General features: G+C 44.5%; 2 protein-coding genes across 3 annotated transcripts in view; one reads left to right on the top strand and one right to left on the bottom strand.

Moving 5' to 3' along the window:
- The window catches only part of CLCN6 (chloride voltage-gated channel 6), a 79,646-nt gene that overhangs the window by 45,756 nt on the left and 12,703 nt on the right, over positions 1 to 21,187 (top strand). The window lies entirely within an intron of this gene.
- On the bottom strand, positions 18 to 1,516 carry LOC142418696 (C-type natriuretic peptide 1-like). Its single transcript, XM_075520884.1, has 2 exons — positions 1,424 to 1,516; positions 18 to 323 (listed from the first exon to the last, which is right to left on the bottom strand). The coding sequence occupies exons 1-2, from the start codon at positions 1,514 to 1,516 to the stop codon at positions 18 to 20; spliced, it is 399 nt and encodes a 132-aa protein (XP_075376999.1).

The following is a 21,187-nucleotide window of genomic DNA, read 5'->3' as shown; positions in this document are numbered from 1 at the left end:
CTTACCATAGTAAGCAGTTAGCATCCCAGTCCACTCAGTGACCCAATTCTGTCCAGCTTGACACCAAAACAGCCCCTGGAGAGGCCCTTTTTGCTTCTGCCTTGGTATCTACGGGGTAAACTTAAGAGGTCGCTGAAGAACCTCTGGACAGCACTGTCACCTGTGGACATGCTCTCAGGCTGGTCCCTGGTGTTTCGGATCCACTGGAATTCAGCATCTTGCTGATCAAAGGCACCTGTTGGGATCGTGTCATCTTGCTCACGGTCCCTCTCTTCTGAGACCAGGGGATGTTCCAGCTCCTCATCTAACAGTTTGGACAGACTCTGAAAAAAGGGAAGGGTTGATGGTGGAGAGGGAGGAGAGGAGAAAAAGGAGGGGTTCTGGGAAGTCTGTCATTATTTTCATATAAGCCATGCTCAGTGCTAAGTTTGGAGAAACTTATTTTGAACATTCATCAAAAGATGAAAGTACTGAAGTGATTTCTGAAGCTGATGATGGCCATCTTTAGTTTCTTCTGGCTCACCAAGCTGCTCTGAGCTAACACTGCATCCTCTCTCAAAATGCACTAAGGCTCTATGCCGTTACCATATTCTATAGTTCTGAGCTGACAAACTGCCAGTTAAGTCTTTCCTGGAGCTGGGGATCTGGGGTATGGGATAAATTGTGAAAGATGATGAAAGAGGCTTGGTCAAGAGTGAATAAGGAACAAGAAAAAATGGTTAATACCTTGGAATAATAAGAGAAGCAATGCAATGACAGGAGACATGCTGAAATTGGTGCTAGAAGGATTATATATTTCTTTACAGATTGGGAGGTTACTTCATATTTGGGAATACCACATCCCTAGTCAGGTAGCTGAAATGTGTTTTCCTAATGACTTGGAATTCCTGCACACACAAATACACGCACACACTTACTCTTTTTCTCATGTTCTACCTCTGGAACTCGCAAGCAGGGACTGCATTACTGTCCTACTGAGCTGAGGAGGAGATCATGCAGGTAAAACCCATTAATTCCTTTTTCAGCTTAAACTAAGGGCTTCAGGGAGGAGCATGCAGATAACTGCTGTAGGGCTCTAGATTGGAGTCATTCCAGAAAAATTCCTTTTACTCCAAAAGTTTATTGCTTCACTCAGTCACAGAATGACCCTAAATCTGCAATCCCCAAATTGACCCCACAGGAAAAAATATTTTCCTTTCAATTGCCTCATGGATCAGAAATTTAAATGCAGTAATGGATTACTTCAGTTTCCCTCCATTTAATAACTCTGTGTCTGCCCACCTCAGGGTTCCTGCTGTCATGATCTCTTTGAATGTCTCCTACTGCTTTAGCTGGGGTTGGAAGAAAGGGAGCTAATCTGAAGCATCTAAGTCCTAGAGAAGCAATAGCTTCTTTCAGTTCTATTGAGCAGCCAGTCACTTACCTGTAAGCTGGAAATGGGCCTGGCCCTTGCCTGGTTTTGACTGACAATAAGCAGCAGAAGGAATCCAGGGAAAAAAAGAAGTTTCAGGTTCATCTTCATGTTGTGGTGTCTCTGATTCCTCCTCCCCTTGAGTCTCTCCAGTTCAGTGTTGCTCTGTGTCTCCAGCTACCAGCCTTTATATCTTCCTCCAACCCCTCCCAAGGCTACCTTTTGAGTTCCTGCCAGTGCAAGGATTGGTTTGAGGTTCTGATCTGTTTTCATTCTCCTAGGAGGAGGAGGGAGGAAATAGTTCTCTTTTCTGATGGCGAAGAAAAGGAGCATTTTACACTTAGGCAATGCAGCATCATTCTGTTGCTGTGAATCTGAAGGTCTCTGCAGCCTGCTGTCTTGATGCAACTTACGTATGTCAGTTTGCTTAGCTCATTGTTCCTTGGGTTGACTGCTAAACCTTTCCTTTCCATTCAGAGAAAAATAATTGAGAGAGAAGTATAAAGTGAGACAGGAAGCAAATTGTATCCACTACACATTCACCTGGCTCCTTTGTCACCATGAAGTACCAAATCAGAGGGACAGGGGTCTCATAAAACATGCTATTTAAGAACTAACTGTTATTACCTAACATAATAATATGGCATTAGTAACCTATGAGACAAAAGACTCTGATTTGGAGAAGAAGGGAAATCCAAGTCCTAAAAATATGACAAGTAAGTTGCGTTAGTTACTGGCCCAAGTGACAGGGAGTGTGGCTGAAACCAGGCTGACATGCACAGAAAGCTTCTACATGGCTTAAGTTGAGGAAGAAATTCCTCTTTTCCCCCAGATCCAGCTTAAAACATTTCTTCTATGTGTCTTTCTCAGTTTATCATACACAATTTGTATTAAATCTGAAATTAGTCTGAAAGGAAGCACAGCTCCAACATCTTTCTTACTACATGTACAGTTACAGGGACATTAAAAAGCTGCAGGATCAGAATGTGTGTTTGGTGAGGTTTGTGGTTGTGGGTTTTTTTTGTGGTTGTGTTTGTTTTGTTTTGTTTTGGGTTTTTTAATGAATTGAAGCACCAGCTTCAAACAAAATGAAATCTGTGAAATGTTAGGGGGAGCAGAAGAAACTGAATCAGTTCTTAGCCAGGGTCTGGAGGGTATTTAAATCACTGCTATTGGCCAGACCTCCCTCTACTGTAAAAGCATCTGAGAGGTGTGTGGGTGCCCTGATGAAGATGTATATAGATAACTGATTCTCCACCTCCCCCATCTGTTCTTATGAGTTTTTTACTAGGTTCCATACCCAGAAATGACCCTTTTTCTGTTTTGGGGGCAGCGTGGAAGAGCAGCAATAACATCTGTTGTGTGATTCATAGGGGCTTGAAATTTGGCCGTACTGAAAAATGGAAATGTTCTTGAGTATGCAATAATACATCTTGATCTTTCACTGCATTTTTGCACACGTGATGCAGAAAGCTAAAGGCCATTAAGCTGGATCTGTACGGAGGAAATGGAAATGAAGGACCATCCGGCAGTTTTCATCTGATCTTTGGGGTTAAGAGTCTTGTTGGTACTGAAAGCTTGGGAAAAAAAAATTCTGTGATGTGCCAGTGGGTTTAATGTTTTCAGCGTTTTTTCATCTGCAGATCAGTTTCAGACATAATTGTTATATGTCTCTAGAAATGGGTACTCTAAGGAGACAGCTTATAAACATCCCTCTGACAGAAAGAGAGGTCTGGTATTATTACATTGGGATTATTTTGTTGTTGATGTTGATTAAAACCACATTTGATCTGAATCTTATTAGAAAATGAAATCATTTCAGAGGTTTGAGGTGTGTACTTTGCAGCGTAACAAGACAGTAAGAGAAGGTCAGGGCATTTTCAGTCTTATCTCTTCTCCTCTGAAAAATCCTAGGGTTGTTTTGTTGGTTTGATTGGCTTGTCACAAGTCTGCATATAGGTGGATAATAAATCTTCTTGACCTCAAGATCTCTGAACTTGTTTTGGGGGACTTCTGAATTGTCTCTCTGGTAACTGTTGGAAATATATACACTAGCACAGTCCTCATCTATGACTATGTTGGGAAAATCAGAATAATAAAGGTTGGAAAGGACTTCTGGAGGTCTGTGGTATAATCTCGTGCTAAAAGCAGAGCCAACTTAGATCAAATTGCTCAGTGCCTTGTCAAGTTGAGTTTTGAAAATCTTCAAGAAACAATGATTTCCTAATATCTAGTTGAAATTTTCCTTGTTGCAACTCGTGTCATTGCCTTTCATCCTAATGCATTGCAGCTGGATGCTGTCCATAAGCAGAACAAAAGGATGTTCCATCTCCCAAAACAATGACAGTCAACGCGAGTGCATTTCACAGAGTGCTGCGTAACCTAGACAATGAGGACAGCTTCAGTCCGTCTAGTCAACAGCTGGGTTCAAATCAGATTTAGTGCAGTGGAAAGAACTAGTTAGAAAGCCATCCAGCAAAAGTCTCTGCTTTACATTCTGGATCTTCTCAGGGCTCAGAGTAGCATCAAAACTCTGTGTCTATTCAGAGCAATTTCTGTTCGCAGCAATTTCAAAAACTGCCATTGGGGTGGTGCAATTAAGATAGAGACTTCAACAACAAACTTCAGTCTATAAGAAGGGAGGAACCCCTGAGGACAGTAGAAAATATTTGGGAGACAGGAAATGGCTTCGTGCCCATTTCTGAAGTGATTTGAGTGTTCCTTTGTATGGCAAATCCTCTATAGGGTGGAAGGAAGTATCAAGAAGAAGGCAGGTTAGCGTGTATTGCTCATCTCCAACAGTAAATTGTTTCCTAGCTTACTGAGATATTTGTCCTGTACCAGCAGAGATCTTATTTCTTATTAAAAGAGTAGGGTTAGGGCATACTATTCCTCTGGGGATATATCTGCCTCATCTCACAGCAGCCTGTAGAGGAAGTCGAGCTCCGAAGTTGACAGCATGTGGCATGCTTAGGTAGGTACCATTAGAGCACTGCCGCAGTAACTCATTAGCCTCCTCCTTCCTAGCTCAGTGACCCCTTTCAGCCTCCCTCTCCTTCCCAATTGCTCAGGCCAGCATCTCCTGGCTCACTGCAGCTGGCTGAAAGGGCAGTGACGTGTTTGTAGCGCTTTTGTCAAAGTAGGATCGCCAAGTCCTTGATGGAAGCTGGCACCAGGGGCCCCTCATTATGAGACATTAACATTTAGCTGTGGTATCCAAGCATTTGCCTGGTTGTCCCCCTCCCTTGCCCTCTCCCGAGTGGTCTAGCGGCTGAGCTGAGGTAGGGTTCAGTGCACAGCATCATCGTGAGCCCAGGCTTGGCTGGTCATTACCCAACTGCAGGTGCTCCGCTTGCTCTTCTGGCACTTCATTGCCTTTACCTTAGGTTATGTGCTGACAGCAAGGCCCTGTTGCAGGAGGGGGCACAGGGGGATCTGCAGCAGCAGTTCTTCCTACAGAAAAGGGACTTGGCACAGAGACCGTTGAGCTCACCTGGTGTAAAGCTGGCATGTATCCACTGGATCTGCACCAGCACAATCCAGAGGAGAATTTGGTCCCTGCCTCAGGGATAGCTCAGACTGTGTACTGGGAGGAACTCTGAGCTCCTAGTGTCTGTGATAGCCCATCTGTGGGGAAGAAACCAAACTTCACTATGGGGTGACTCAGAAGGAGTTTCTCCTGGGGGCTGGTCATCCCACAGTGGCCCACTCCACACGTTTCCTCTCTCCTCTTCCTGTCCAACAGCACTTTCTGTGGGACCATAAAGGCCAGTAAGAGGATAGATTCTGTGCTGTCACCACTCTTCTTTGGAGTCCCAAGAATGCATTTTGCCTTTGCCTGATCTGTTCTGCTCTCACTAATGGTCACTGATCTCTTTGATAGGGGTGAAGAGGGGATATTTTCCTCTGTAGCCCTTTGGGACAAGAAGGGGCCTCAGCCACCTGAGGGCAAGGAGGGCAGCAGGCTGACATTTAGTAACAGGTCGTGGGTGCATCTGGAGCATTGGGTTTTGATGGAAAAATTTTAATATTAGTTTTGTCAGGCACATTTATCACATTCTGCTGACGCTAATGAAGCTCAGCAGGGAAGCAGCAGTGAGGGAGGGGATGAAATAGCTGGAGATTGCGCTCGGTGCTAGTCAAATGGCTGTCTCGGTATGCTCTGTGGCTTGCTGCTGCTTGCTGGGAGAGGAGTTGGGCCCAATTCTGATCTCTGCTGCAGCAGGGGTGGAAACAAAGAAGCCACATGGGACTTCTGTATCTGGCCTGTAGCATCCAAGATCAGTCTGACTTCTCTCATTATCCCCTAGTGCTGGCACTTGGATGGCATTAGGGAGACAAGTGCAACATCACTGACTCATTGGTGGGTGTTCCTGGCTCCCTTTCAATGATTCATCTCCCAAAAGAGCTTTTCTTTATGCATGAGGGCATTTTTAGGTTCAGTGGTCCTGCTGTGTGGTTTGATGCTAAAGATCCCTGACTTTGCTCTGTGCTAGTCTTGCTGATGTTTATAACAATTTTGCTGTAAATTCTTTTGACATCTAGAGACAAGCTGCTTTTCCCAAGGTACTTTAAGCACACAGAGTCCCACTGCCTGTGGTTCAGCACTCTTCAGCAAATGGTATCCTCAGCTCTCAAAGGAAAAAGTGGAGAGGGAATGGCTCAAGTTATAGATGTAAATAATAGTTGTAGAGCAGTGTAAAGCAGATGAAATGTGAAAACTGCGGGAGAGCTGGTATGAAAAACACAGATGGCTTTTACAGGCTGTAGTACTGGAGGAGATTCTCAGATTAATCATGGCAGGATGATGGGAAGAAAGCAGGGGGTTTGTATTAGACAAATGTGAGAAGCAAGCGGGGAATGAAGGCTACGCAAACATTGTGGGATCAGCTGAAACAAAATTGAGGATTTTTGGATACCCTAGTAAAATGGATCCTGAAACAAATAGGAAACAAGCTGAGGTGTTTGGAGCAATGGCACAAGACTTCTGGTCGGTGCCTGGTGAGAGGCAGATGCTTAAAGAAATACTCATGTTCCATAAATCCTCACCTGAAACTATATTTTTGTCTAAGCTTCATCTCTAGCAAGATGAACAGCATCTTGCTGCTTAGTTGTTTTGGAAAGGTGGGAATGTCTACACAGGCAGGTTGTAGGTATTCACACTGCAACTGAAAACATGGATTAGCTGTGCATGGTTTTAAACCATGTAGATCTTTTTAATCCTGCAGCAGCCAGTCTTGCTTCCCCCCAGTCTTTAAGTTGGTCCTCAGAAATTCTTAGGCTGATCTTGCACTAAACTGTTCAGAATCAAGAGTCTTTCATTCTCTGTGTTGTATTAGATACCTTTGGTATTTGAACTGAGGTCTAGTTGATCTACATATTATTGCCTTACTACAGAAAGATTGGACTTTCAGTGGGAGCTAGGTCAGGCCTCAGTTCGTAAAATTGTTTGTATAGCGAAGCATACAGCTAATTAGCAGCTGAAAGCAGAAAGGCTGCTACATTAGTCTGCAGTCCATAACCTCTGACAGGAGGAAGCAAGAGAACCGTTCCTGGGCAGCATGGCGATTACATAGCCCCAGTTGTTTTGAGCTGAGAGTGACTCCCCAGCAAAACTAGAAGGTCATTCCTGTGAGATCCCACCTAGCCTCTTTACTTCGGGTTGGCTGCCTTTGTCGTTAATGAGGTGTGTGGTGACCTCTTCTGGTAAGTAGAGAATATGCCTCCAAGTACGGTTAGAACAAGTTCTGGTTAAAAAAAAGAAAACAGATCAGACACTACGAGAGGTTTTGATAAAATGACCACTTCAATCTTTGATTCACGAACATGGTACATACAGTACGAGAAGGGGCTGAGTGGCTCTCTTGCAGGCTTTAGACTCTAGTAGCCATGTAAGAATGTGTGAGTGGTTGTGTCTTGGGAAGGCACATGGTGTGTGTGTGATATATGAATGCATGTGCATGATATTTAAAAGTTTGTGTGTATGGCAGAATGTCAGATGTTCTGGTGGGTGGCTAAGTTTAGATTCACCACTAGATGTGTTAATCTGGACTCTTATAATGGATTTTGCAGAACGCAAGTTTCTGTAAGAAGAGATGGGAGCGAGGAGGACATTTCTTAAGCATTTTGTCTGGAGTAACATTGGCCAGGTTTTTCTTTGCAACCTAGCACATCCTGGAATAGCTTGGAGCAGTGTCAATAGCGCCCATTGATCTAGAAGGTTTGCTAGCCAAGAAGCCAAATAAAGGGGCAAGAGGTCACACTATCCCATTGTGCTATTTATTGCTGCGTGCCATTTGTCAGTATAGAGCGTGCAGAAGGAGAGGCCATTTCTAGAAATGGCTAAACAGCTACAGGAATGAAATGGCACCTGTCCTAGAAGTTGCTGTGGTTGTTTACTTCCCCTCTCCCTCCCCTAACAGATTGGTGATGAACCTAAGAATAACTTGACTAACTAAAAATGTAGCCATTACATAAAGCCTGTCCTCCACTAAACATTCTGTAGATTTTCTTCAGCCTGTGAGAGAGTGGCACTGTGCATAACCTCAATTTTGTATTCCCAAAGCAGGGTCCCAATTGTCCATTAGTTTTGACATCTCAGACCTGTGGACTTTCCTTGACTAGAGAGTTGTGTAGGTAGGTCCCTGCTTTTTGAGAACAGGGAGGTAAACTGTCTTGATTTCTGTTTGGCAGAGAATTCATTTGTGTATTACTCTTCCTCCTGCTTATGTTGACAGTCCTCTTCATTGATGCTTCTCATCAGTTCAGGCACAATTGGATACTTGCATGTGCCCACGCTTGCTCACTGGGATTAGAAGGTAATCCTTCTTGTCACAGTGTGGCAAGCAGTTGGTTGTGCCAGGGAGACCATCCTGGAAGTCTGCGGTGGATGCACATTAGGCTACGTGTGAGCAGAAAGAGACCTCGGGTGGGTGAGCCACAGTGGGAGGAATGCAGCCTCATCCAGGGCTTAGCTAAGCTGCTCTTTCTTAGTAACTCAGTGTAGCTATGGTGACTCTTATCACCCACTGTTCTCGATTTGACAACCCTTCTTTGTTTTCCCAGAAAATACTCACTGTGTTTGCCAAGCTTCTGGAAATAGCTACATCCTTTTGTGGTGGAGGATGGTGTGGCCGTGGGCCAGAGGGGCAGGATATTTTAGCTGTTGCTTGTCAGCACAGCGAGATGGGCGAGTAGCGTTTCAAAAACTAACACTTCTAAAGCTACGATAAGGTGCTCAGGCTACAGGGCTGGAGCCTGTGTTCATGCTTGAGATAAACTCCACTGTCAGCGCCACATTCACACCTCCCCTGTCACATTAGGCACCCCATGGTCCTGCCTTTCCCACTAGTCACTTGCTACGAAGCCTCAGCACAGGGGTGTCAGGCCCTGTGCCTTCGTCTACAGAGTCCCCAGGGGCTGCATTGCTCCATGTGCCCTTGTGGTGACATTGATGTGACTAGAGGAAATACCGTGGGTTGGAATAGATTTGTCACCGAGGCTTGTCACCCTGAACTTTGGACTCAGCCACTTCCCCTTGGGATGCACTGTTTAGCCATTGCTGTCTGGACAAAAGAGAAATGGGCGGACTAGCTATATGTCAGGGCTTGCGGTGTGAGTTAGGGGATGTACAGTAGCAGGGCTGCTTCCTCTTGTGAATGCAAATGCCAAATGCGCTGTCTGAAATGACAGAGATTGGGGGAAGGCAGTTAAATCTGCCTGTGGATGCTGAGGGAAGCAATGATTTCACTCCAAGTTACTTACAGTCCCTCTCTCTGTAAAAGTTAATTCTGAGTCAAATGTTTAGTGGCTGTGGGCTGGACAGAGTTATTCTGGAATTACAGGATTTCATTTAATTAATTTACAGAGACAAAAGACAGTTGTGTTAAGCAACTGAATGCTGCTAGAAAGCTGAAACCCTTGGGGCTGTGCCAATGGGTAAAAGAATCATTCCTCTAACCAAAATAGTTTAATCACTGCAAAACCAGAGTTTAAACCTAGCTTCAGGATGAGGACAATATGGAGTTCAAAGGCTTCCTCCTACATGTACGGTGTCAGCTTCAGGTCACAAAAGAATGCTCCTTGTAAAGGCAAGTTATATCATACCGACACTTCCAATGGGCTTATAAGGACGGGGAAATGAATGGTTTTTTTCACCAAGCTGAAGAGGTCCTCTGTTCACTAAGTGATTGGAGAGTTAAGGTTACTACTTAAGTTAGTGTAACTGTCAACCAGATTGAGAATCCATGAGACTGGTCGCTGTTGGTCAGCTGGACGGATACAGCTTCAGTTGTCTCTCTCCCTCTAGGCATTTCAGTCCAGACCTTGAAGGATTTTCAACCTATACAGGGCTAAATTATTTACTCTTATAAATGATACAGCTCTATTGATGTAGGGAAGGTTTTGGCCATTTGCACAAATAAAAAAAATTGGCTTACAGCTCTGCATGTGCACAGACAGCTTCAAGTGTTCAAGTCAGCAAATAGCATTTTTACACACAGTTTGCTTGCACTCAGTGGAGCAGTCAGGCTTGAGTAGCAGCTGCACATGGAGGGGTCGTGCAGTATGCCTGTGCATGCCTGATAGGCTATAGGAAATGTTGGACTCGCTTTCCTGTCAGTGATTTACTTCTGTGGCCTGTTAAAAGGGGCCCCTAGATGCCACCTTTAAGCCTGAACTTTGACACCCTGATTACATTGCTGTGTCCCACTGCAGTGAGTAGGATGTCCAAGAGTAAGTTTGATCTGTGTCTATCTGAACTTCCTGATCTGGGAGCAATTTCTTCTGTGTATCTGCTCACTCTCTCCCCCAAGACTGATCTCTGTCTGCTCTGCTTTGAAAGCTGGATGGGAAAGCTATGCAATAGTAAGCAGTAATGGACAGGTAGGATAAGAATACAGCCACATGATCTCTGAGTTGGACACATTACTAGTCCTTTTTACAAGAAATAGTGCTTTCTGAAATGTGGGAGAACTTTCCAAAGGGTCTTCACTTGAGCACTCAAAACCCATCATTGAAAAAACCCATCCTGTGAAGAGGTGTCTGTGCTGTAAACCCTTAACTGTGTGTAGTTAAAACCAACACACTGGTATGGCTCCTCTTTCCACACCTGATAGATGCCACAAAACTTTGGAGGCAGAGAATGCTTTTAGCGTCCCTTGCCCACTGGAGATTCTTCACATAACTTCTGCATTGTTTGACCAAGAGGATTTGTTTTACCATGTCACCTCCCTGAGGATAACAGCACATTTTCTGCCTAGTGTTGAAGTGTGAAGACCATTGTGAGCCATGACATCATATCTCAGCCAGAGCAGATCAGGAAATGACTGAGAAGGCCTAAAATATTGGCCATGGGAAGAATAGATGGAGGAGAGAAGGAATATGATACAGCAACATTCTTTAGCCTAGATAGGTCAGATGCACCTGACAAGTGTAATAGGACCAGGAGATCTTTGACACTTTAGCACATGATGATATTTTAGTGTAGAGAGATGGCTTGTGAGAGGCAGAGGTGAACTAGGGTGCAAATCCACTAGATGACATGCAAATAAATCAGAGCTGCCCTTAAACAATAAGGACTAAAAGGGATATGGGCCTGAACAGCTAGACTGCTCCGAATCTGACCTTTCTTTAACTCTAGGAGGCTTAAAATTAATTCTGGGTCTCAATCTCTAACCACAGCTAGAACAATAATTCCCTCCAGACACATCAAAACTACCAATGAGGAAAGACACAGATATATTAATGGCTATGGCTGTTTTCAGGGGGTGGAAGGGAAGGAAGGTAGGAATAGGGAAAAAACCCAGAAAACTACATTTTCTAGAAAATTTAATGGTTTTTTGCAAAAAGAAGTAATTATAAGTATTGGTTCATAAACTGAATAGTTTCAACTGTTTCTGAACTGATGTAAACTAGAAGGGGATTAGTCAGTTTAAAAAAAAGGGGGGGGGATTGTAGGGTAAATTATCTCTGAGGTCTTGCTCAGTGGGTTACAAAGCTGAGGGCTTGTTTTGGTCCAAGGTTCCAACGGCCACGGGGCTTATCACTGAAGTCAGAGCCAAGACAAACCTTCGGGCTGGGTCATGTCAGTCTCATTTTGCCCAAAGCACAGGAGGCCTTCATTAAAGTCCAAACAGACCTGACTTGGAGACAGATCTCATGCTGTCTTGCTGCTGGTTTTGTAAATAATCTGCTCTCCACATTGCTAGACCACATTTCTCTCTCTCTGTAGTCCTCTCTCCTTGTTTCCTTGTGTCAAGCATTGAAAGCAGGATGATTTAGACTAAGACTTAGCTGCTTTTGGGTCTTTTATTCTGTAATTGTATGGGACACAGGATTAGCCAGTGATTAAAGTATTGCTTTGAGAAGTGGAAATGTGCATCACTTTCCTGGTCTTGCCTGCAGTCTAAGCAACTGTTTGTCTCTGTATTTCCCCTCTGCATGAAGTGTGTATGATGCTCCTCTGTTTCATGTGGGTGTTGTGAAACTACGTTGTTGTCTGCGCAGCTTTGCAATTGTAGAGGCAAGACTGAATGAAGAGCTTTTGCAGATACTCAGTAATTTCCTGATGACCAGAAAGCTTCTACTGGAGGAGAGAGGCTGCATTTAAAACTTCTATACCTCCGAACTGTAACACTGTGTGGCTTTCCAGAGCTATTTTTTGCACATCCCTAATCATTATGCTACTGTACTTTAAACCTCAAAACAGATCCCTACTTATACAGGTCTGAGAGCTTGATTTGGTACCCCTTAACTTAGCTTCAAAGCAAGTACCTTCATTGAGACAACAAAATGTCCTGTCCCTCCAGGCTGAGCTTCTAGGCCCAGTGCCCACTGATTTGTTCCCTAATGATCCTGCCAGCTTGAGGCTGCTAAGCACGAGTGTTGGTGAGCCATGTGTGGAAGGCAGGAGGCAGGAATTCCTGGAGCAGCAAGAGGCGGGGGGCATGACAGGAAGAGGGGACTGATACTTCGCTGAAGAGCCCATCACAAATAGTGCAAGAATAACAGTTCTCTGTCATGGCTACAGATTCCCTTATCTGGGAGCGTTAAGCGGTGGAGGCTGTCGACACTTCTGCCTCGCGCCCTGCTCTGCACTCAGCCGCCTGCAGATACAGAGTGGCTTGAACAAGTTCCAGTGCTCGCTCTTGGAGCTTCCCAGGACCCTGCAGCGTGGCGCAGCGCGGCACCGTTGGGCAGCCAGGTGACATCACTGCCAACAGCCGTGTAGGCGCTTCCTGTGTCACGTTCCCAACTGAAGAGCCTCTTGCCAAATCCTTGTCGTTCTACACGGTCTTTTTAGGAACAAATGGTCTAATTTTAGCCTGACTTCCACAAACACCTTCCTGAAATAGACTCTGACTCTCTCCTGCCTTGTGCATGTTCTTGAGAGTTTAAAAACAAAATCCCTAGTCCTTAGGGTCCACAGCTAAGGTCTCTGTCAGCCTAAATTTGGGCAGTAAGAAATAGAGCAGTGCGGTGGGGAAACTGCTGTCACTGTTAGACCCATACTGAGCTGAGCGAGGACGGGAATGTTCCAGAGAGGCAGAAACTCAGGTGACGGCACATCACAAAGTTGTACGGATCTGTTTCAGTCTGGATGAGTTGTTCTGTATTTCAAGGACTTTGAAATAGGAAGAACTTGTTGTTTTCAGGACTGGCTGCAGCCAGATATGACATTTAGAAGTGTAGTGAATGGACTTACTCAGTGTCCTCTGCGGTTTGCCTAGGACAATTGCTCTAATCACCATCCTTTCTTTTTGTGGCCTAACTAGATGAGCACTGGCCCAGGAGTCAATAAACTGTGGTTCTGATCCCATAGCAAAGTCAGTTTGTATCTGTCTGTGGGCATGTGCGGCAGTGACCTGCTTTGAGAACAAGTAAAAAGCACTTATAGAAGAATTAGGAATTACTGTGAGATGAGGACAAGGAGCACAAACTCCACAAAATCACTGGGCTTTTATGCTCCTGCCTTTTGCTGTTTCCGTGAGCTTGAATATGCGAGCTCTTGTACTGAGGGATCAATGCAAGCCTGAACTGCTGTTTTTAATTAGCAGAGAGTAAAAAGCCACGTCTTTTAAAGAACTGCCTAAATAGGAAAGGAAAAAATGTTTTCAGGCAGCTGTTGTCTTTATGTTGCTCTCTTGGGAGTGACACACACCCCCCTTATGTTCCTCTAGACCCGCTAATTAAGCAGCTCCTTGTATCTGCAGGTCAGTTGATCAGCTAATGGACTCCCTGCAGTCCCCAATGCTCCATGTCCTGAAGGATAAATAGGAAAAGGCAAAAAGCCCTTGGGGATTCAACTGGATCCCAGGCTGACTTGTCCATGGGGCCTTTTTGGACCAGTACTGAAAGCAGGCATGTGAGACAAAGAACAATAGCCCCCAAGGTTGTTACCTTGGGGTTTGCCAGAGTCATTGGGTATATGGCATAGCCTCTGCAGGGTGTGAGACTATTAGCCAGGGGAGCTTCCCAGCTTGCCATCATTCAGCTGAGGCCTAAAAATACTGTTGGCTCACATAAGGTAAGTGCAAAGTGGCTGGTGTTGCTGAATACTCTAAAGGCCAAACACCTGGCTCCATCTGGGCTTTAATGGATGAGAACAAAAGTGGCAGTAGGGCTTCATGTGGTGACCATCCCCGCAGGAGCTGGGAGTATGCCAGCACATTAATGGAAGGACAGAAGGGACTTGGAGGACAGGATTTCTGGGTGAGCACCTGAATTACCCCAACTACTGCACAGTCTGGGATAGCTTTTGCTCTCTTTCTCTAGCAGTATCATCCAGGATCTTTGAAATGTCATTGGCAAGAGCTTTGTCAAACTGATTAATTTCAGTGAACTATTTTTGTTTCCAGCTTCCCACCACCCTCTCACTTTGACACGTCTTTAATAACAAACTTCTTAACACCCTGAAAAGCAGTGCAGAGCCCACAGGTCAGGTAACTTACTGGACGTAATTGAACAAGTTGTTAGCAGAGTCGCGTGCTCAGCCTTGATTTTTTTGGCTTTCATTTCTGCATCTGGGCCATAGAGATCAGCCCAACTGTCCTGGAATATGTGAGAGTAGGGAACAGTCATTGCCAGAGCGGGTTTGGGAATCAGGACCAGCCAGAAGCGGCCAAATACTCCAGGAAATGTGCTCTTTTCTATTTCATCTTATTGATCTGCCCCCCTTTTTACCTGATCTCTGGTTCCAGGGGCATGTTACCATTTAGTGCCTTGTCTCAAAAGACTTGTTTTGCCCTTCTAGCTTCTCTGTTCTTCTCCATCTCAAGAGGAAAATGCTCTGGCAACTCAATGACATTCCCTTCTTCTCCTTTCACTGCTTGTGACAAAGTGTGTGTGGGACTAAAGTCCAGTCTTTTGGCAGCCCAAAAGGATGCTTAAAGGACTGTGAATGCACCGTTTATCAGGCAGGCCTGTAATGACACCTGGCGTTTAGTCTAGGAAATGCTGATTATTGTACCACCCTGCTCTGGCCTTGTGAGAATTCAAATGTGAACAGGCTGGCTGAGAGGGGAAGCAGAGATTCTTGTTTCTACATCTGCTGAGAGGACCGGGACAGCTTATTTTCCACAGTCTGCATCCCATGTAACTCAGAAGTATGACTGGTGCAGGATGGCTAAAATAATCCATATGATCTTTATGAAAATGAGGTGTTACATTTGAGTGATACTCAGGGAAGGCTATGGAGAAACTGACTTTGTATGTCAAACTCAAAAATGGAAACTGTTTTTATCCCTAGAGGATTTGCCTAGTCGCAGGTACTTCTCTGTGCCTTTGGCTAGGTTGAAATCCACTACCCCATTATAGAGTAAACTTGAGACTTGTGTTAGTCTGATCCAGACCCAGGTTTTCAGTCCAGAAAAGGTTTCATCTTACCAAAAGTCAGTCTCAGAGTTAGGCCAGCCAACCTGGTACAGCCTCAGCCTTCATCCACTCCAAGCCTTGTTATATGTTAGGCATAGACAACCCGAAAATCCTTGGAAACCAAGCCACCATATCAAAGCATCACCCATATGCATAGAAAGCAGCTCATCACTTCCTCCTTCCTCTCTGGAGAGGGATTGTTCAGAGTTGAACCAAAGCATGTTTCGTTAATAAACACTAATTGCCATCTATCATTAAGCACACAGGGCTATTTTCTACTATTTTCTAAATTAAAAATCCATCCTGAAGCCTCTGAAGAGATGAAGATCAGAACAGGCTCAATTTTCCATGCAAATAATTTGCCTCTGATCTTGACCCAGGATTTTCATAACAATTAGAGACAGCGTGGGGCTCCTGCGGCTCTCAACTGCCCTGCAGTACCCAGCTGTCCCTCTCCCTCTCCCCAGTGGTGTTTCTTTCATGCCTGCTTGTGAGGGGATATGTGCACCTGAGACATTTTCCTTCGCTGACTTGAAAGTCATGGTTCTTCAACACCATTTATCTCTGTCCCCCCTTCCTGGTTTTTTTTCCACATTTGATCCCATCTGCTCAGTACTGACAGGAACCAGATGAAAGGATTCCAGCTTTTCAGTATCCGTCCTGGGCATCAGCCTAGATTTATGTATGTGTTTTTGAGTACATGTGATCGTGTGTTTGTTTAATGCTGCGTGAGCATGCCTGTGCAGCTTCCACACATCTCCAGTAATACCATCATCAAGCATTTAAAAAAAACAGCACACCACCATCCCGTTGGATTCAAGAGGCTGACATTAAAAAGAGTTATTTTTTGGAAGTGTTGATTTATATTCCTTGTGGCTGTCTGTGATGCAGCTTGCTGTAAGATGATTTATATTTGTTTTCTTTGGTGTGAAAGTATCAGAGCAACTTACCAGCTACCTTAATGGGAAATTCATAACCACATGCTTGCAGATGTCTTTTAACAGAAATTAAATTGTATTTGCACCCATGTAAATATTCAATGTAGAAAAGTTCTGAGATCTGGGAAGGTGGGAAGGGAAGTTGTGCTTGAGATAGGCAAAGTATCTTGTTAGGTTTTTATAAGTTATGAGACTGGAGTGACCATTGTGACGATTGAAGCAAAACCATGCACGAAGTGAACCACTGAATTTGTTTGAAATAATTCTTGCTTGAACTGGTGAATATATTTTTTTAGAACAACACCTGATCTTGATTCATAAGACACTAGTGATAGAATGAGTTCTGTGGTTCGTTCTTTTTCATGTAGAAACATACATATTACGTTTATCATTAATATTTCAGCTTCCAATTTTGGTTTACTTATCTGCCAGACCGAATAGTCCGTTAGCTGACCTTCAGAGATCCCCAGCCCTCGAGAGCAAGTTGACCTCATCACCTCAGGCTAAGCTTGCTTTACATGCGGCCACACAGACACTCCTGTCACACAGTGACTTTCTCTGAGCTGACTGAAAGGAGCAGCTCTGGGCTTTCATTCTGTAAGGAGACAACTTATATGAGGTTTTTCAGTTGTTCTTATTAGCCAAGTGAATGACAAAGAGATACCCCGACCAGCTTCCTTTGAAGTTCATAAAGCTACTTTTATTTTAGAGGAAAAAAAAAATTAATTAAAAAAAAAAGACCATTGCAGCTTTCCAAGCTTGACTTCCTCTTAAATACATACCTTTATTTTTGTTGTCTTTTGCAACCATTAAGCACTGCCTTGTCTCCCTTAAAAAGAACTTTAGTCTGCTAAGATCTTTCTCTTACGCAGTAGTAATGCTGTACATGAACCTGTTCACTGGGAGAGGAGACAGGCCAAACCCTCTCCCCCACACTTATGCTTCTGTTCCCATCAGAATGGTTCCCTCACTCTGCAATTGCTCAAAGAAGGCGGCTAGCAGGGTAGGGTTAATGGTATGTGCAGCCCACTTACAAACAAATTGAACTCTGTGTAGAGTTACTAATTGTCAACGTCAGGAAGTAATTCACTTTGCTTTGATTTCTCAGAGTCATACATAGAAGAGGAATTTACTATGCTCTGCTCATCACTGCAGAGGCGTCTTTTCTTCCAACAAGGAAAGAAAAGCAAATTACAATTTGATGGGAGAAATAGCTTGTCCTTCTAATGTCTTCCATACAGCTAGACTGCATCTTTGTCTCACCATCTACTCCTTTGGTGACTGGATAAGGGGAAAAAATACACATATGGAGAGGAGATTCCTCTGTAGTGAAGAGCTGGAAAGACAAAGTGCTGCAGAGACTTAACAGAAGGAATTTAATATTGTTCCCACTTCATTTGTATCTCTGAAACAATGATCAAAAAGAGTTATTTACCTGTCCTCTTCTCCATCTGGTTCTCACTACTCCCTCTCCTACTATCTACAGTTATACATGCCTTGCAAGTGATAGTTTACTGGAGAGATGTACAGGCTAGCTTGAAATAAGCTGGCTCAGGCTCTGAACGTGTCCTCACTATATCTGGACTTCGATGGTTAGATTCTGTGTCACCTACAAATATAAATCTAGAATAGCTTTACTGGAGTGAAAGGAGTCACATTGCTGGACATCTTTTATCTACCATTTGTGCTCCTGAGGGAACTCCACCTGCACTTCTGTAGCTTCTCCTTGTTTAGAGACACCTTTCTAAATTTCTGTTGGTGTTTTAGGTTCCCAAGTAAACATACTAGTTAAAAATGTGAATTGTGGCTAAGAACAAAAAGAGAATGTTATTTAAAAGAAATGTGTGTGCCTGGGGCAGTCCAGTCATTTCTTATCCTGTCACATCTCATCTACAAAACCCGGGAGAAACTCATTTTTCTGCATTGCTTTAATAACATGGTCTTCAAGCTGTGCCCTGTCACCTAAACCAGCACCTTTGTCACCTTCCCCCAAAGCAGGCGAGCCCAATGAAGTGAGGTTCTCCTGGAGGCTCTGGTGGGAGCTTTGATGAAAGCCATTCCTCTGCTTCTGGCTCGTTCCATGGGTGGCACTCTCAGGGGTCCAGGCTGGTCTGGAAGTCCCTCGAGTGTGACTGTCAGAGCTCAGCTCATCCCAGGGCATTGCAGGGCTCTGCTCAGCCAGTGCTGCTCCCGCAGCGCCTGCACTACACTGTTGACAGAGAGGAGCACACGTTAGAGCTTGTATTTGTACACAGCAGAGCCCTCTACTTGCAGACCAAAGATGCAAGTTCTACATGTCTTAGCACTTAGTGTCTTAGCCCTAGCTCATAATCCAGGAAGTTTCACCCTGCTAAATGTTCACCTCCTTACTTGTTGGACAGATCCCTGGCTACTTTCCATCTTCTTTTTCTTGGAGGCTGCTGGATTCCAGTGACACACCAGGCTGTCGTTCTGGACACTGTAGTTCTTGTTACCAAGAAGCCAGTAGGTTTGCATTTTCCCTTTGCCCTGGGACAAGAAAAAGGAGAGACCAGAAAACAGCTATTTTCATGGGATATGAAGCATAGCAGAGAATCACTTTGGCCAGCGCTGCCACAGTGGAGCGCTACCTGTACTGCATTTGTTATCTCTCTTTCTCTCATAAGTGGCTGCTGTTTTGGGAAAGATTTGTAATTTATATGCAGTTTGGGTGCTAATAATTCTTTCAGTTCAGAAAAAGGCCTCGGTGGTCACTGGCAGCATTGCTAAGGGCTTAAAATCAGCCTTACACCTGTGTGTCTTTGTAACCGAGTCCTAACACTTTCACCCATATTCATGTGGTTCCGTGCAGGTGCAGACATAGCAGCTGTATTTCAAAGCACACAGCAACACTTTGCGTCAATTAGGAGTAATGTATAGCTACTTCCAACTGAATTAGCAAAAGAACCTTGGGGCCACAGTTAAAAATTGACTTGCAATTCACAGAAGAGCAATGGCCAAATCTATCGTATCTCCTTCCTATCTCATTAAACTCCTTTACTGTTGCAAAGTTACAGAAAAGCTGTTACCTTGACTTCAATTTCTCCTCTCGGTTCGATTTCATATGCATCATCTGTGAGAAGGGCATCATATGTAGCAGAACTGATATGGATCTTCTGTGCTAGGATTCAGAACAAAGCATTAGAAATGAATGATTCCCCTATTCCCAGAGACCACACACCAGCCCTCCTGCATTTATCAGCCCAGTGTTTCCACCTCCTCTTTGGAAAATGTCAGGTTGAGGAAGAAGCACAAAGAAGGGGAAGATGCCTTAAACATTGGTTGAGGATTCTGCGACACTGTACACAGATGTCAGCTAAAACATAGCAGCAGTTCAGCAGGTTAACTGACCCGCTGATGTGACTGCAGTGCTGCACTGGGTATCTGCACAACAGCATGGTACAGCAGTAAAAATAGGTGGTATTGGTAGCAAAGGCAGCATAAAAGGCTGGACCAAGAAAACATGCACTGCCCTCTTCTATGTAGTCATGGTGTCTCTACCTAATGCCTTTGTGTTACAGTCCTTAAAATCAAACTCAGCTTACCTTGTGCTATTTGGCTTTTGTCACCCTCTTTCTCCTCTTATTTCCAATCGCTTTCCAGAAATGGCATAAGGGATGTGACTCTGCTTGCCCATGTGAATACATGAGAGCTTCTCTTGCTCATTTGATAACTAGTGTACGTACAGGGATAGCGGGGACTGCAGGTCATGCATGTGCTTGGTTCTTTAAATCTGTGGTAATTAGTTCTCTAGCCTGGGATATGCCACAGACAATGCTCCTTCTCCTGTACGAACCTTATTTCACACTTGGCCATGCCCGATGTGAGGGGGTGTTAAGGGTTTTCCTTTCACTGCAGTACCTAAGGGACATAGAGTGCAGGTGTGACCCTGACTGGCGCGTAAGGAATGCACAGATTGTGCCCATGTCACTTACGCAAGCTGGTGGACTCCATGCGGGAGGCTGTGTTTACAGTGTCCCCAAAAAGGCAATACCGAGGCATTTTGTACCCCACAACTCCAGCTACGCAGGGGCCTGAGGAAATACAAGGCAGAGAGACCCCAATAAGAAACAAGTGGAAAAAGTGCAGGGAGATGCCAAATGCAGACACCTTTGCTAGTCACTCTGGACCCTCAGAGAGCAATGGGAATTGGGAATACCCAGTGCATCTAGGGCCTGGCTGCACAGTATTTACTTAAGGAGAGAAGTCACGATTTGATTAGCTGTAGCTAATTGGTGCTGATATCAGGGGAAGAGGCACTTTGCAAATACTAAATTGTTTCACAGCCCTTTCCACACTGACGAGAGCAAAAGTCATTTCACCCCACTGTTACTGCTGGAACCGGTAGAAATACTTATCCCGGGGTCCTGCACAGAGTCAATGGCTCGTACAGAAATGCTGAATTCTTTTCTCCTCACACAATTAGACTGTGTCCTATTCTCTTTTTCTCATGCTTCCACCTCAGCCCACATACCTGTGTGTATCCCAGCCCGCAGCTGCAGTTTGCCCTTTGGCATATGAGGGATCACAACCTGGCGAACTGCTGCCACCAGATCCAGAGACATTTTGGCAATCTCGTCAGCATGTTTGGTGCCATTCCTCTCTGGCAGGCCGCTCACTACCATGTAGGCATCACCAATGGTTTCCACCTGATGGGAAGGGGCACGTGTCACTAACTGGCAGGGACCAAGCTTTTCTTTCAAAAGGAGATCAGAATAAAATATATCTCACTGTCCACCACTTGCCAAGCTGCAGTGTGGACCCTGTGTGATGGTGGATCTTGGATTTCATGGTTTTTGGCCAGCTGGCCCAGTGTATTTGATATTCACTAGGGAACAAAGTAAGTACGATTTCAGCAACTTCCAGATTCCTTCTCTGCACGTTTGTACTCACCTTGTAAACATCATAAGACTCAATCCTGCTGTCAAAGCAGACGTACAGATTGTTG

The sequence above is a fragment of the Mycteria americana genome, chromosome 18 (assembly GCF_035582795.1).
Source record: "Mycteria americana isolate JAX WOST 10 ecotype Jacksonville Zoo and Gardens chromosome 18, USCA_MyAme_1.0, whole genome shotgun sequence".
NCBI lineage: Eukaryota > Metazoa > Chordata > Aves > Ciconiiformes > Ciconiidae > Mycteria > Mycteria americana.
This window is presented reverse-complemented; position numbering and strand designations above follow the sequence as displayed.